The sequence below is a fragment of the Eupeodes corollae genome, chromosome 2, assembly GCF_945859685.1.
Source record: "Eupeodes corollae chromosome 2, idEupCoro1.1, whole genome shotgun sequence".
In the NCBI taxonomy this organism is placed as follows: Eukaryota; Metazoa; Arthropoda; class Insecta; order Diptera; family Syrphidae; genus Eupeodes; species Eupeodes corollae.
The window spans coordinates 78,934,912-78,952,397 of NC_079148.1; the positions used below are offsets into that span (position 1 = coordinate 78,934,912).

General features: G+C 29.9%; 1 protein-coding gene across 5 annotated transcripts in view; it reads left to right on the forward strand.

Annotated features, from left to right (window-relative positions):
* LOC129946047 (putative uncharacterized protein DDB_G0277255) overlaps positions 1–16,528 on the forward strand; it is a 31,899-nt gene extending 15,371 nt beyond the window's left edge. For 3 of the 5 annotated variants that reach the window (XM_056056069.1, XM_056056068.1, XM_056056070.1), the window contains exons 3-7: positions 2,254–2,429; positions 2,505–2,621; positions 2,721–3,318; positions 3,452–4,602; positions 4,672–16,528. In XM_056056069.1, the coding sequence (XP_055912044.1) occupies positions 2,256–2,429; positions 2,505–2,621; positions 2,721–3,318; positions 3,452–4,602; positions 4,672–7,509 (4,878 nt within the window). In that variant the 5' untranslated portion in view covers positions 2,254–2,255 and the 3' untranslated portion in view covers positions 7,510–16,528. The remainder of the gene's footprint in view (positions 1–2,253; positions 2,430–2,504; positions 2,622–2,720; positions 3,319–3,451; positions 4,603–4,671) is intronic. The other 2 variants (XM_056056071.1, XM_056056072.1) reach the window with 2 other exon arrangements.
* Positions 16,529–17,486: the final 958 nt, after the last annotated feature.

Consider the following 17,486-nt stretch of genomic DNA (forward strand, 5'->3'; position numbering starts at 1 on the left):
CTAGTGCATTCAATGTTGACAAAATAACATTAAGGTCTTAAAAAAAGTTAAACAGGATAAATATTTGTTTAAAACCGCCTTTTTCAAAAACCATAGAATTTAAAAAGTTTACAGTACAGTAGACAGTATTTTAACATTTTTAAATTTCTTTTTTATTGGGAAGTTAGTGCAAAATGGAGTTCACTAAATAAGGGGCCAGTTCTAGCTATCATTGGTTTTTATCATTGAAATGTGTGCTTCGAGTTTTAAAAGCGATTAAAACAAAAATAAATTTAGTGGCGCAACAATCCGTTGTGGACTAGGGCCTAGTGACGTACAACTCTCAATCATTGCTTCGTGCGATTAATGTTTTCAGCGATGGGGGGTGATAGTTTTAAGCGGAATCCGAAAAGCTTTGATGACGAATTACTCTTGGAGAATTTATCAATTCCTCGCGGAAGGCAGTACCCGTGAACAAAAACTTTAGTTGGCCCAGGCAGGGATTGAGCTCAAGGCCTGTGGCATGACATTCCAACGAACGTTTTTTTTTATTATTTCTATTAATTCATTCTTAAAACTATCTTAAAGGTAGACAAAAATTCATAAATTTAGCCTAATTAACCATAGCTTACAACTAACTTACTGGTCCCATACGGACACTCTAAATTAACAATAATACTTAATTCTAATGCCTTTCGGTTAGTGCATTTCAACGCACATGCCACGGGTACTAATTTAAAAGCGATTAAGAAGAGTCAAAAACGTTACTTTTGGTGTCAAAATAAATCTGATTAATTATAGATTGTTTTCTGCTAAACAAAAAATACATTATTTAACGCAAGACTATATGATTCCTTCATTTTTAATTTTTCAATAAAGAAACCGTTTTCAATGATTGTTAATTTCACACTTTGGAACTTAATCTTTTCCTTTTCTTTGTATTCCCACCTTTCAGTTGAACTTTCAGTAATCAACTCTTACCTCAAATGCTTGATTCCAATGAGGAAGTGCTTGATTCCAATGAGGAAGTTCTTGATTCCAATCCGGAAATGTGTGTCCAAGGACCGAAATATTTAATGAATGGTTAAGAGTTTTAAGGATTCTGGTCCCTGATTGTGGACGAGCCGCGCCAAATATATTTGTTTTTAATTGAATGAAGAAATATAAACTGATTTATTAAAACTTTTTTGCCGACTTTCACGATTTTAGACTTACTTATCCCCATAAATCTTTGGGTAAATTTTGTTTTCATCGAAGTTCTTCAGCTTATGTTTGTGTTTTTATTGGGAACAAATTGGGTTATTAAACAGGTTCATTAAAATGGAGTACAGTCCGATAGAAGATTACAACATATCCCCAAAGATATGTATGTGCTTTAAAGAACTATATTTGAAATCGTTAATCTTAAACTGACCATACTTATTTAGTGAATTCTGCATTTCCAAAAATATAGAAATTAAATTCCATCATTCATATTTCACTGACTGAATTGCGACACGCTTAAGGCATATCTTTCGAATGTACTTTTATATCCATATCAACTTGACCATAAATATTACAAAGTTTTTCAACAATCAATCAGTTTGATTCATTTAAAAATGTTGTTGTTTTTTCTTTAAACCTTGATATGACGTATATATGTAAAGTATTTATATGTTTAACATAAGTATATTTGGCTATTTTAAACCCTCCATTTGATTTTTCTTCCTTTCCTTCTTCTTACACAAACAAATTTATTATATTATTCCCTACAACTCTTTCATAAAACAAAAAAAAAATGCAATGGACCTAAATTTTCTAAATTTTTTGTAGAACCAACATATTTTGTTTGCACGCTTTGCATTTATATTTTCAACAATGTTTTAACTTTTTTACAAATTATTAATACATCTCAAATGGATCAGAAATTAAATTGCAATTTTCACTTTTTCAAAATTAAAAAAAAAGAAGAATAGATGCGACAAAACAGTAAAAAATAAATAATATTGCTATTCCCTGCAATAATCAAATCACTCAGACGCACATGCGCATACATTTGGCACTCATGTATTAAAGTGAAAAACCTCTGTGTTGGATTTCATTTTCAAGAACAAAATTTTAGTAAACTATTTTTTATGTAAAAAAAAATTGTTGAACGTAATTGTTTTTGCTGTTTTGTAAAGTAGTTTTGTTTGAAATTTAAACCATTAACTACTGAACGTTCTATGTTCTACTATCGAGATGAAACCAAAGAAAAAAAAACAAAACCAATTATTTATTTCCATTCGAATGCAGGTATGAAGTATCCCCAGCTTGTATCAACGCGTGCGGTGAACGCCATCTCTGATTGGTTAGTGTCAAGATTGGAGCAATTAGGCGTTGAGGCACCTCTCATATATTCTAGACTTCTATTATCTCTCTTGCAATCGTCTGTTCAAATAAATGATCCCATTGAGTTCAGCAATCTAGAAGTAATATCAAACACAGACTAATTCATGAGCTTTGCCTAAATAAAATTCAATTAACAATTTATATACAAACTGTAGACATTTTTAGCTAACCGAAAGGGCAACAGCAAAAGATATCCACCTTGCGACACGGACACTCTAAGGAAAATAACAGCAGTCCAATGTTTAATGGAAATTGTCTCTTCGGAACAAGAGGTTCGTATAGTTTAAAAAAAAAAATCATCTTTATTTATTTTTGTTTCTTTTTATTATTAAAACTTGTTGTTTTTTTTCTTATAAACAAAAATAATATAGATTACAAATATTGAAAGCCTTGTGGATGAACTATGTGAGAAGTTAATTGATATTGAGAAACAATCAACAAGTCTAGAAGAGGATGACGATTTGCAAATTGCAGAATCAGCACTTAAAACAACAACAACAAACCATTCATTATCATCGTTGAATACAAAAAACGAAGAACTATTATCGAACCCTGCGGCCACAACAGAAAGATCATCAAAAATCAACGACAAAACCAAAGCATTGTCAGCAGTTACAAGGAAGGCAAAACAACAACTTGCTTCCGATGTCGAGGATCCTCGTAAACGCTATTATAGAGCATTTCCGGCTCTCTCAAAGGAAATGGAAGATTCGATTGGACTCTTAAGGCGTAATACGAAATCACTAACATGGCCAGTGGATAGAAAAATTAATTCATCTATAAAGAATATAACTTCCAATTTGAATTCCAATTCAAGTGCAGCCATAGATACAAATTCTAAAATAACTATTTGTGCTGACGGTGGTAGTCCATCGGTGTTGTTGGATAGCTCACAAGGAGGAGATCGCGATATTGTACTGTGTAATACAGCTGGGGTGAAGAGAAAATCAAAACGTCGACGTAATCAAGGTAACTATTAACTAATGACAAAAAGTACTTAAATTGGCCTATTTTGTCACACTTGTGGCTGTGATGCTATTTGCAATATTGACACTTATGACAAAAAATGTTGACTTATTTCTTATTTTTGTTTTTGTTTTAGCACTGTCCAAGGGAAAAACGACTGCTGGTAATAATATACGAAAACACTCATACTGTGGTGGATCTAGCTCACCAACTTGGGATACTGACTTTGAAGGTTCTTGGGAAATGGGAAGAGATCTTATCAAAGAATTTATTGTTAAGCAAAATAACCGTAATCGTAGCACCTCGGAGAGTGCAGCTTATAATATGGCAATTGGTGGTTGTGGCAACAACAGTGTCGGCGGCGGCAGCGGTGCATGTGAAACTTCTAATGAAATTCATGATAAAGGCAAAAAGTCAATAGTAATTGATAAAGCTAATAAGGATCCAATGGCTACCGAAGGCGAAGGGCAGCAAACAAGAACCATCAATAAAAATAATATTGAATTGGCTGAGGTATTAGCCGATCCGTGTGTAGTAGAAGTATCATTGTGCGAAAATATTGTCGAAAATTCGAAATCTGACGATACGTCTGATATGACCGAAGGATCTTTGAGCACAGCTCGTCGCTTGTACGAACGTGATATCTCAAATGATTCGCTTAACGAGCAAAACCTCCTTTCCAAAAATCATTTGTATCATCATCAAAATCATCATGAAATGTCGTCAGTCTCTTTATCGGAGCAAAATGATTTTGCTCAGTTTAAGGCAAAGTTCACTAGCAGTGTCGAGGCACTCTGGAAGACTTCTGATTCAAGTGAAAGCGTAAGTGCCAGCACCAACGTCAGCAACAGCAGCAGCAACAATAACCAATCATTGTTGCAATCGAACATTGTAACTGATTCCGTAGCTTCGGTTGCTCCGACAAGAAGTGAAGATTTGAAAAACTTCTGGACCAACTACTATAGCCATCGTTACGATGTCGATAAATGCAAAGATGGTTTTGAAAAAAAGTCAAGCACTAAGGTTTTTTCAGCAATTGGAAGTATACCTCAAAATGATGGTCAAAATAACTATTTTTCAATGCCCATTATGAGCAGTGGAGGAGATGATTTTGACAAGTCTGTTGGCGGGAAGAGAGCTGGTGGTAAAACTTCGCCGATTGGTGTATTTTTGCAGAGCACAATATGGTCAGAGAACTCCAACGCAAGTTACCCAGATACCGATGAGAGTTTCTTTATGAAGGTTTTTAATTCAACAACTACAAACCAAAAACCACAAGATCAGAAGGTTATTTTCTTTTCTTCAAATCATTTATAAATAAATATATTAATTTAATGTATGTTTCCCTTTTTTTAGATGGACATTTCGGGAACAGAAAAATCATACTTTTATCCATACCAAGCATCAAAATGGTCTGAAGGTATTAACGGCGTACCACATGTCAGCACAACTGCTCCGCTTCACTGTATTCAACAACCACAACAGCAACATCAGCCATTGATTGTAACTTCTTCATCATCCTCCGCATCTATTTCTGCAATGGATCATTCCGCACGCAGCTGCTATAATACTGATGTTGCCGATTCAACACCATCTTCATCCTCATCCTACATTGGTGGTAATCCAAATTGGCATCTTGCTGCTGGAAACAATCTCCAAGCTGATATAAAATCTTGGAACTCATCTAATCCAACATCGCTGACAGAATTGTATGGTGGCGGCGGTGGAGGTGGCAGTATCGTTAGCTGTGGCGCTGGCGGCGGTGGAGGAACTCTGATTGCCTCCTCTTTGGGTAAGAAAAACTCTTGTAATTTCGACAGGAATGCTGGTGTTAGTTCGTCATCGAGTCCAAGTTCTCTTAACATTACACTGGTCAACCATTCGGCCAAAAGCAGTGGTTTTCTAGCATACTCACGCATCAAATCTTATGCCAAACTAATCGACGCCAAACCAATCGCCAAGTGGCAGAAACCTGAAGTGGATTATCATCATCGCCTCGCCTCGACTACACCAGATGATGAAAACCTTTTGACATCAGAAAGGACTCATTTTCATCCTATTAAAATGAGCTATGCTGATGGGCATACCTTTGAGATCTCCAGTAATCTGGATGCCGTGGATTTTGAACGCTCTGACAGTGGATATTTGTACCTAGAGTCAGAAAGGTATCTGGAATACACTCGTTCAGATACCCTTGCTGAAGAAGACAGTTCGGTAGCAGGTCATTACCAACAATCATTGAGTTCAATGAGTCGTGAGTGCACATCGTCCGTGACTTCTACAAAGAGTTCACAGTCAGAGTTCTTGATTCGATTTCGCGTCAGAAATACTGACCAGGCATGTCAAACTGATTCGAATGTCATTGGTTCAAATGCTTATCGGACTCCGCTTGGTTATCAATTAGCCGCCTCTTCGAGTCATTTAGCGCTACAAACTTCTTATAACTCGCAACACGGAGTCGAAGAAGATGACGAGGATGAATGGATGGACATCGGATGCATCGCTTCCAACACTAACAACACAAAAGAAGATGATGAATGCGTTAGCATGGACCAGTGGTCAATGGTCGAAATCACTAAAAAATGCATGGATAATAACAATGCGTCCCACACTCTCTGGGGTATGTGCCCTGCTTGTAATAGTGATATTAAGTCTAATCCGGCTAATCGTTTGCTCAAAGCCGAACTTAATGTGGAGGGCGATAAAATAATGTCCGACTTGAGATACATGCAGGACTTATACATTGGTAGCGACTGGGATGAACAAAATTGTACCCGTGACGAAGCCGAAGATGACGATGATACCGATTTGGATGCTGAGACCATTCGTGACTGTGAATTCTATCAGGCCATGTCAACCCCGGCCGGGTGTGGCGATATGGAAGAAGAAGATCAGCAACAAAAGGAAATCCTTTATAATGTGAATAAATTTATTGCAGACCTATTACGACCAGAAAATGCACAATCCTTTGTCAATGCCTTGGGTGGTGTCGGTGTAGGATGTATCGGTGGTCGGGGTTGTTATGGGGTTTCTGGTGATGGCGGTGTTTACGTTGGTTCTGAAAGTGGTGGTGTTAAAGTTGATGGTGTAAATGATGAAAAATATATCGGAGGCTTGTGGAATTCAGATGAAAATATCATCTGGAAGAAGGAATTTAATCCAATTGATATATTCTCGCGATTTAATAATAACAATAATTATACATTCTTGGATAAACTAAATTGGGAGTATTCGAATTTAGCCGAAATATGGGACAAGGCATCGCCTGAAAAAACTCTAATATCTAACGAAGTTGCGACTGCAAAAAAAGAGGATCTAGTTGACGAGGAAACCAAAGACCATCAATCCGCCACCACTACCAACCTAACAGGAGCAAACCCGAAGGACGATGAAGAAAACATCAAGATCTCTTGCAGGAATATGAAAAATCTCCTCAAATCATCAACTAACATCTTACAACCAAGCGAGAATACGGCTATATTTGAAATAAACGAGCGCCGCTTGAATGACTCCAAACGTATGCAGTGCTTTTTGAATTCAAATAAGTTCAAAATTTCGAACCGCTTCGATCGCAAACGACGTCATTCAGCATCACAAAACGTTTGCTCCTCTTCTGCTTTGAACAACAACAACAACAACAATGCCAGCTTTAATAACAACAATAGCAGTTTTTATGATAATAACAATTCGAAATTCACACTTGCATCACCCGATTCTTCATCGACATTTTTACTAAACACCACACCCGGCAACACCACCAACGCTAACATCAATACCATCACCAACATTAAAACCCCATCAAAGGCAACAAACAAGGATACGTTTACGGAATACGACAGGAATGTTATGACGCGCAATGATAACGATGACAACGACAATGACCAACAGTACTACAGCAATGATGAAGATGATGATCAACGAGATAACCAATCATCACAGCAGCAAGCAACAATTATAACCTGTAAATATTGGACTACCATGCAACCGATCGTCAACAACAACAACAATAATAATAGCAACAATGGCGGTGTTGAAATCGTCGCAGGCGAAGCAAATGATTGTTCACAAGCGCCAGCTGATTCGTTCTTTATTGACAAAAATTCACAATTCATTGATGGTTTGCCATCGATTACTTTGAATACATCATCTATTTTAAAGCATGTTACATTGGTTTCACGTCCATTGACGCGCTAAAAGATTCAACCCGTTTTATAACTCTCCTTTATCATCATCATCGACTGTAAAAAGGGGGCTTATAAATTATATTCGAAGAAATTGTGTGTAAGCCAATACTGTTTTTGTTTTCTATCTTAACAGCAAACACTAAAAAATAATAGTGCATAATATTATAGCTTTTTTGTTGTCTATTTAATATTTGGAGGTTTTCTTGAGCAAACAATTGCTATTTGAAATTTACTACAGAAAAAGCCACTGCTGGGCTTTTAAAGAGCAACTCCCGTTGATGTGTTATAAGAAAAAACTTGTTAAAGTATTAAAACATTTTGACTCTACTGTATACAATTTTGAATAAGTGCATTGTTTTCGAGATGTTTTTTTTTCTCAAAAGCAAACATTTAGTGGACCACATTTTTTAGTTCAATAAATGTTTGAATCAAGGCACTAGCAGTAGCAATTGTTTGCTCTTAAATTCAAGCTCAATTCTCTTAAAATTTCTTTGTTATTTTTTATGGATCATTTGTTGTGATTCAAGTTTTCTTTTTCATTACAGTTTTAAATGTTATGAAGTTTTCTACAATAACTCATGTCAAACTTTAAGTCTGGCACAATGTAAAAAAAACTTATTTATTATTGTTTTTTTTTTTCAAATAATCATCTACAACATAACAGTGAGTTATTCTGTTTTGCAAGGAACTGATACGAGTTTTTTATAAGTAGTTTTCAAATTTGTCATTTTTCGTTAAGAACACTGTAACATAAATTACCCACATAGTCTCGCTTTTATGTTGTAGATGTGACTCCGTTTTGAATCTATGAATTTTCAAGTAATGCTTTTGTACAAAACAACAATAAATTATTAATTTTCTTTTGTTAACTTCTTATTTGGTGATAATGCTATTAAGAAAGAAATCAACCGAGCGGCGCTAGGGTTGCTTTTAAAGTACATTTCGATTAAATAATTAATACGCAACATAGCTTAAGCTCATACACACATGCATATACACATATCAACAAAAAAAAGAAAAATAATATTAACATATTATTGTGTAAAGTTTTCTTTGTAGTATTTATAAAATATCTTCAGCGTTTTGTTTTTTTTTATTTACTGTAAATTATTATTTTTTTATATTTTTTTTTTTTGATTTATCTAAAATATTACTTTATAAAATATATGTATAGAGAAAATGTATTATTTATTTAAAAGAAGGTTTATAACTCTTTTTGAAGATTTATATTTATATCTATTACATAGTTTACTAAAAGAAAAGCAAAATACTCTTCTGAAAATCCTTATTAAAATAAAAAAATAATTGTGGTCATTATGTAAGCATCAAGAGAATACAAATTATTCAAAAAAAAAGTCTTAATAACAACAAAAAAAAGTAAAAAAATTATCAAAGAAATGTAAAAAAAATACTATCAATAACCACCATCCCTATTCAATTACCATTTCATTTCATTTTTTTTCTTTCTCCTTGTTATTGATATTAATCTATCCTTCTTCTCTAAGCAAAAATCAAAAACAAAAAAAAATGTTATCTCGTTATTATGGTCCTTGCAAAATGAAAGTCAATATTTTGTTCTTGTTTTGTTGAAGTTAAAATCTATATTTTCAATTAAAACACTTTCTATTCTTCAAAACAAACACAAAAAATAGTTTTTATTTCTTATATGCTGTATGTTTACTGTTTTAGATTTATATTTTTTAGATTTATTATTATGTAAAACAATTCATCGAAACAGGAATTATGGAACAAATTTTGGCGTTCGCTCTTAATTGGATAACATTGTAAAAAAAAACAGGCATATGTAGTTAAAAAGATTAGAAGTGTCATAGTCTTATGTTTTCCAACAAACTTCAAACATTTTAAGAGAACAAATATTGAAAATCGAACAGCAAGCGGATGTTTTGATCTTACCAACGACCTTTGAGTTAAAGCTGAAAACTTCTTAATAATCCCCACTGAAACCCCGAAAGTGAAAATAAATTAAACATTTGCCTTTAAAATTCAAACAATAAGTGGGTAGGTGAATAATAATATAAACATCCCATTGTCAAGCTGTGGTGAGTCATTTCGATAAAAAACTGATAATTATTTCAGTTTTTTTTTATTTTCATTTTTATTTGTTTTAGTAACTGATTGGATATTTGTGATGCATTACGATAGCCAGTCTTGAATTTTTTTTAAATTAAAACGACAAAGAGAGAAAAGATAGAAATGAAATAATTAATTAACACAAAATTAGTTGAGAATTTCAATGAAAACTACGATCATGATGTGGAAAGAATTTGGTTGACAAAAAATTGTCACATCATAACTTGGTACTATTCACCATATAAAGATCGCAAACAATTAAAGAAGAAAGAAACATATATTATAAACTAAATTCATTTTTCTCAGTATTGAGTCCAATACTTAAGCATTGAGTGAGCTAGTGTAGTAAATACATTGGGTCTTGAGTGCTTAAACTACAGAAAAAAAGCTTCAATACTTTAATATATGTTTAATATCCAGTTATGAGAAAAGAAAACAAATCTTAGCATTTTCGTCCAAGAATTCTTCTCTTAAATGTACACAAGATGTTTGTCTGCCCTTGCTATTTTGCTCACGCTTAATTTGCATAACTGACGTAGACAAATTGATTTCTGAAGCACACACTTTTGTACGAAGTCAAATATTGACGTTGTGATGATTTATGATAATGCTGGCAATCAACCAAAACGGAATGAGTAAACTCTCACCTACCCAATGGAAATGTCAGCCAAATATTTATACAATGGTATTATAATGATCAAATTTAACATCTTCAGCAAGTTTCTTTTTGATAGAGATGTTCACTGACTTCGGATCATTTATAAAATGAAGTCATGTAACATTTTGTTAGTCTTGTAATAAGCGAAGTGTAAATAGAAACACACACGAAATTAAATGTTTAATCTATAACATCATTGCCTAAATAAAGCTGTTTTGCGACGTATTGGTCAAACATCGTGTCAAGAATTTTATATTGATTCAGATTTAAAATCAATTATAAAACTGTTACATAAAAATCAATGCTAGTTAGTGCTATAAATTTACACTTTGTGTCATGTGATGTCAATTCAATATTTATGTAGACCTTCGGAGGAAAAGGGAAAAAAATAAATTAAAATACAATTTAATTTTACATAAACAACTAAAAAGCTATTTTATAAACTCAAAAGAATCATTTTTTAAGCTAGTCAGTTAAATTATTTTATAAATAATTACGATTCTTTTGCTTAGTTGTTGTTATCAATTTTATGCTTGATAAAGAAACAAAAATCGAATTGCATTGTCTACAACTGAAGGAAAGGAAAGGAAGGTCACATAAATTATGCTGGCAATATTACTTTGAATTTCATTTTACAAGAAATACAATATAAAAAAACATTTGAATGGCCAATACGTTCTAAGAACTACAAACATTTCATTTTAAAGTGGTGAAAAATTTCACTAAATCCAAAATAATAGTAACTAAAAACATTTTACAATCGGTTATCCATATGTATTCGAAAACCATGTCAATCAATTTGAAATTTCATTTTAAATTGCAAAGATTTCAGAGAGGCAACACCGTTTTTTTGGGGAAAAGAATGATTTATTGAAGAAGAATGATAAGGTCCGTTATTTGTTCTAATTTATAGCTCTTAAACTCGAGAAAACGTAAATGTTATTAAAAAAAAGTTCATCAAACAAACAACACAAATATAAAATATACATGTTTGTCTAAAAGAGACTTCAGATGCACAATAAAAATTTAGTTTGCTAACTTATTTTTGATTGAAATACTATTTAAACATAAAAATACTATCGTTGCGTATATCTCCACATTTATTGTCGGTAAGAAAAGGGAATTAAATTTTTTTCAAAATGCTTGCAAATTCATTTTTATCGTAGATAATTTCAAAATATCAAAGCTCAATGCCATACTAGGAAAAGAGTTATTACTAAAATTTAGTTTGAAATTAAAAATGTTGAATTAACTAATTGCAATGTTTTTGTCACTCGATTTCATGTAATTTAATACCAAATAAACTACAGCACCTCAACATTACAAGTGCCTTCAAGTAAAAAAGTATTGAGTTGTTATTATTTAAGCTACAAAGCTCAACATAAACCCTTAAAAGAAAAAAATAAATAGCTTACAAATCGGTATGGGTAAAAATGTTTTCAACAATAAGAAAAAATTGGAAATATTAGTATTTCTATATATTTTTTTTTAAATCAACATCTCTTGATTAAACTATTAATATAAAAAATATTATATAATAAACTGATGATTGCAACTTTAATAAAATTAAATGTATGACATATTGTTTGCGTCCATTTAAATCTTTCGAGCAGCCGTATTCTAATTGTTATTTATATTGTTAAATTCAACTTTCCACATTTTCAAAGGCCGAAGCACCAAATTTTAAACATTTTTGTTTGTTAAATTTATCAATCTAATTTATCTTTTTTTAAATTGAAAATTTAATGCTAATATATTCACAATTTCTTAAAACTATTTAAAATCAACAGGAATTTCTATTAACAATCTTTTATGCTAACATCAAAACCACGATTAAATTTTTTTGTTTCAATAATGTTAATTTCAATTTGTTTTCTTTTTTTTCTTTTTTGTTTTAATCTACGTTTAAATAATATTGCTGTTTTTTTTAAGAAAAGAAAATTAAAACATTTTTTTATATAATAAAAACAAAAATATACATGTGCAATCACACTCTTATATAAAATACATTAATTTCTAACTAATTTTAAATATTCTATTATGTTCGTTATTAATGTTTATAAAATATACAAAACTATAATTAAAAACAAAATATTAGGCCCTTTTTTGTTTCTTGTTGTTTTATATTTTTTTTTGTTACATCATGGAAAAGTAATATTAAAATGAATAGTTTTAATTCATAAATAATAAATCACCCATAGCATATACACATACATATAAATAATTTAAAATTTGTATTGAAATAGAATTGCTCATTCAAGACACAGACCCATCATCAAAAACCTTCGTTTAATTTGCAACGACAAATTGTTTGTATCTATGTGATTGTTTATTTTTTAAAGTAAGAAATGAGATCCATAGAAGAATTCTGATCAAATTTGGGTTCAGTGAGGGGGGTGAATTACTTCTTAAAATTAAAAAAATATATTTGTATATAATTTGCTTCTTGAAAGTTACAAATACTGAGTAAAAAAAAAAGAATCAATTGTAAAAGTTGTAACTTAAATTACTGTTTGAGTCTAATGACTTATTTATTTACAATCCGTACTCAAACATGAACGAATAGAAATTGAAGAACAAAAAAACAAAAACAAATCAAAATTCTGTAATCCTACATTCTGCTTGCTATATTAGTTAATTGCACATTTTCATATTTGTATTGTTAATATTTAAAAAAGAAGAAAGTGCAGAATAAAAGCAGCGATTTCAAATAGTTTATTAAATATCAGAAAATAGAACATTCAATAAAATATAATTTTGCACGTATAACTAACTCACTTCATTAAAAAATACCTTTAATTTTTGTTTTATTTTCTTTAAATAGTAAACATATTATTTTGTAAGAAACATCAGTTTTTAGTGTAAATATTATTTATGCAAACTTATTTCATTTAATAACAAAAAAAACAGTACGTGAGAAAATTTTAACTTAAAATGCAAATAAAAATGATGTCATACAAAAAGTATGAACTTTTACATAGAAATACAAAATTAAAAAAAAAACTGTACAAATAATAATTGAAAGAAAAAAATAAGCATAGATATGTATATGAAAAACCTATTTTCTTTGCCTTTTTGAAGAATAAAGAATAAATTTGTACTTGTATAATTTTAAAATTAGCTTCTTGTGTAGATAAAACATAAATATTTTTAAATTGAAACAACAAAAAAATGAAAGAAGAACAAAAGTGGAACAAAAACTGAGTAAATTATTATACATATAACATAATACAGCATACAAAAAAGAAAAAAAAATATACATAAATAATTTACCAACAAAAGTGTATAATAGATAAAAATAATATAAATTAATGAAGAATTATCAAATAAAAAAATCTTGTTTGTATATTTAAATGAAAACAATATAATAACAAAAATGTTTAGGATATAGAAATTTGTTTAAAAAATATCCTGGACGTGATAATTATTATGATTTGATAGAAAAAAAAAAACAAAACTTATAATTTTAACTTTTATTTATATATAAGAAACAATTAAACATACAAAATAAATCACCAACACTTATATACAAAACAAAAATTTTCAAACCAATTACGAAATCAAGGACTGTAATTGAAGTTCAGCCACAAATATGCAGACAAACAATTATACGTTTCGTGATTAAAACTTTTATCCACATATATCTCTTACGTCTTTACTTCGGATTATTTAATTAGGTGGACAGAGTTCCGAAATTCAAAATTCAATAAAAATCCTAAGTCCCAAAAAATTCAGGATCCCTGTTTACACAAACATACATAAATTAAGTGTTATGCGTCACTTATAAACCTAGAGGTTTGCCTGGTCTGTAAAATGAAGAACAGATATGGCTGTTTATTTAAAAACGCATGTATAAATAAAAAGATAAACATTTCTTCTTAAATACTAGTCCAACACAATTTCAACTAAATAAAACCATAAAAAATGTAGAAAAGAACACAAAATTGCGAAAATCCGAAATCCCGAAATCATTGTAAAAATGTTAATGTTTCCAATGTAGTACAACTCAATAATAAAATACACCTTTTCGAATATTTTATTGTGGGGTTTCTGGATTCTGGGATTTTCTGTTCTTCGATTTTAAGGATTCTGACCCCAACCATGTTTGTGTATAGCTGAATTTCAAATACATATAAGAATTCGTGAAATGGTTGAATTAACAAAAAAAAAAAAAAAAAAATGATATACACAGTTATATTTTAAATTTAATGTTTTTAGATGAATTATACCTATTGTGTGTGAAAGTGTCTAATTATACATATAATTGCAGAAATGATATAAACGTGTGATTTTGTGGAAATGATCTAGATTTGTATACAACATCAGTTTAAATCAATAAATTTACATATGTGTATATATTAAAATTATAAAATCAGTGTACATAAAACAAATTAAATTATACTGATTAAGAGTATGCAAAGTCTTATTCTGAATCCTTAAACAAACGTACATATGCATATAATCCATTGATTTGCATTAAAAAACGAATGATTTTTTTTGTCATTAATAATTTCCTTATAAGAATCGGACATGGTATTTTACCTCCACACCAGCGTCCCACATTAAAAAAAAAATAATTGAACTCGATTGAATATTATTGATGTAAAGTAAATGATTTACCCTGATTTGTATACAGAAACTATCCTTTCTCACAAAAACACTATATTTGTGAAGAATTAATATTTTTGTCATTGTTCACTTTTTTGCTTAAATCTTAATCAATCGGGTAGCTTTGTTTACATTTATGTGTCTTGACTTTTATGATTTCAAACAAAAAGTGGAGGTGAAACGCAGTCAAAAGAGTGATACTAATCACTAAAGGATTCGCGTTCAAATTTCACAAAGGACTATTTTTGCCATACACCACTCCAAGTTATATATTCATCACATCTCTATATTTCTCTTTATTTCTTAACTAGAGTTATTCTCTTTAACAATATTATGTTAATATCCAATAAAAAGAAAGTATACATACAAATTTAAAATAAAAACCTAAAATTGAGATGTAAAAAATTAATTAATATTATTTACATTTAATACAATGATTAAATGAGGAAACAAAATAAACAATATCGAGATAAATCTGATATTTATGTAGGAAGTTTACTTTCAAGTGTTAAACTACCCGGAATAATTCCCATAGAATGTTTCTTCTTTTTATTTTAAAACACTATTATAAAAAAAAACAACAAATTTAATAGATAAAGTGAAATTAAGGAAGAGAAGGTGTTTTTGTGCCTTTTTCAAAATAAAATCTATATTAAACAAATCTTTTTAAATAATAAAAAAAAGAAAACGTATGCTAACAAGTCTACGCATTCTAAAATGCAAAATTAATCACATTCAAATATATATACATTTTTGATTAAGTGATTAGTAGAAAATTTAGCCGTAAAATCAAAAAGCTTGAATGGAAAATCGAAATAAAAAAAAATATAGAGATAAAGAAAAACAATTTTTTGTACGAGCTCTTTTCATTGAGAACGAAAGGAAACGGTGCTAAATTTTATTTTCAACATATACATAGTTGCATATTATATATACATAATGTATAAGTAGTTGTAAAATATAGTTTTGAAAAACAATAATGTTACTGTTTTTTTTTGTTGTCGGTTTTCCATTCAAACTTGATTAATTATAACTAAAATAAACCCTTTGAGTTAAAATTAAAAAAAAATGAAATCGTTTATAAAAATTGTAAGCAAATTTTTATTTTTTGTCAAAGAATACCTATTTGCAAACACGGATAAGATTGTGAATTTAAGATTTCAATAAAATATGCCAAAAAAAGAAAACATAAGAAATAATACAATTAAAAAAAAAAACAACAAAACAACAAAATTTCCCTTTGCAAGCAATGTTATACATCATTTTTTCTCTTAAAAGTACTGTGTCGTTTGATTATTAGTTTTGTTTCAGAAATTATAGTGTATAACATTGTTTGCAAAACAAAAACAAAAAAAAAACGAAATGATATAATTTTTTTATTTTTCTCAGTTCTTCTAAACATTAAAAAACACAAGCAGAAAAATAAATTTAAATTGAAATAATTTTATGAAAATTCCATTAAAAATTGTAGAACAGATTTAATTTAAAAGAAAAAACAAAAGTTGCAAAACAAATCTATTCAACATTGCTAAATGTAAAATTGAGGTTTGAAAACAAAAAAAAAAAAAACAAAAAAATCAAAAACCTATTATTAAATTGTGAAATTAATACAATTTGTAAAACAAAAGATACAAAATAAAGTATTTCGAATTCCATGGAAGACAACTGAGAATCAAGGTGTTTCATTTAAATTTGTGTATTGCAAGCGCGGATCCAGACTCTTAATCAGGGAGGGGTCATACACTTAACAAAACTATGAGTTTTTGAGCATGGTTTAAGAATGTTCTTTAAAGTTCTGTACAGGACGCTGACAATATTACATCATAATTGGTACATCCTAACTTTATATTTAAATTTCAAAGGTGAACATTTAAGTTACAAGATTTTTTAAGAAAACTGTTGTCTAACGAGAAATTTTCTAATTATTTAATTTCGACATCCCTACATATAAAACTATTCCAAGATCCCAACAGTTTTCTAAATATGCTCTATTTAAGAGCTAACATACAAAAGTTTAGAGGAGTTTTGGGTACGTATCACGAATAATGAAACGTAATTGTTGTGTTCAAATTTGTCACGTAAGAAACTTACACCACATTTTGTATAACAGAATTTTATACAACTGTTTTTGTTCACCAATAAAAAAAGCGTTGTGCTTTTGCGATTAACATTTATTTATATTTAAATAAAAAAAGGAGTCAATCAATTTAAAAAGTGGAGATAGAAAAATGTTCTGTTCTTGAATTAAGAAAATATGTATTAGCTTTAGGTACATAATTGCTCTAAAAATTAAATAAAAACAAGTGTGGCGCTCACGAATTACATTTTGTACAATCTCTTCCCACTTCGAAAGATTCAAAGCTTTTATATTGAATTAATAGATATAAAAAGTACATTATTAGCCATTAGTTTAACGAAAATGTCACTTGCTGTTTTTGGGACATTTATATTCTTATAATTATTCACGTTTAAACTGTAATTTGCAGTTCTAGAGCATCCAAAGCAAATTCACTTCAAAACAAATTTATTCAGACCTTAAAAGTTTTTGTATTTAATAGATAATCAATTTTGAAAGGAAAAAACACTTAAGCAAGGATTACACTCCTTATGTGCTTCAAAAATAAAAGAAA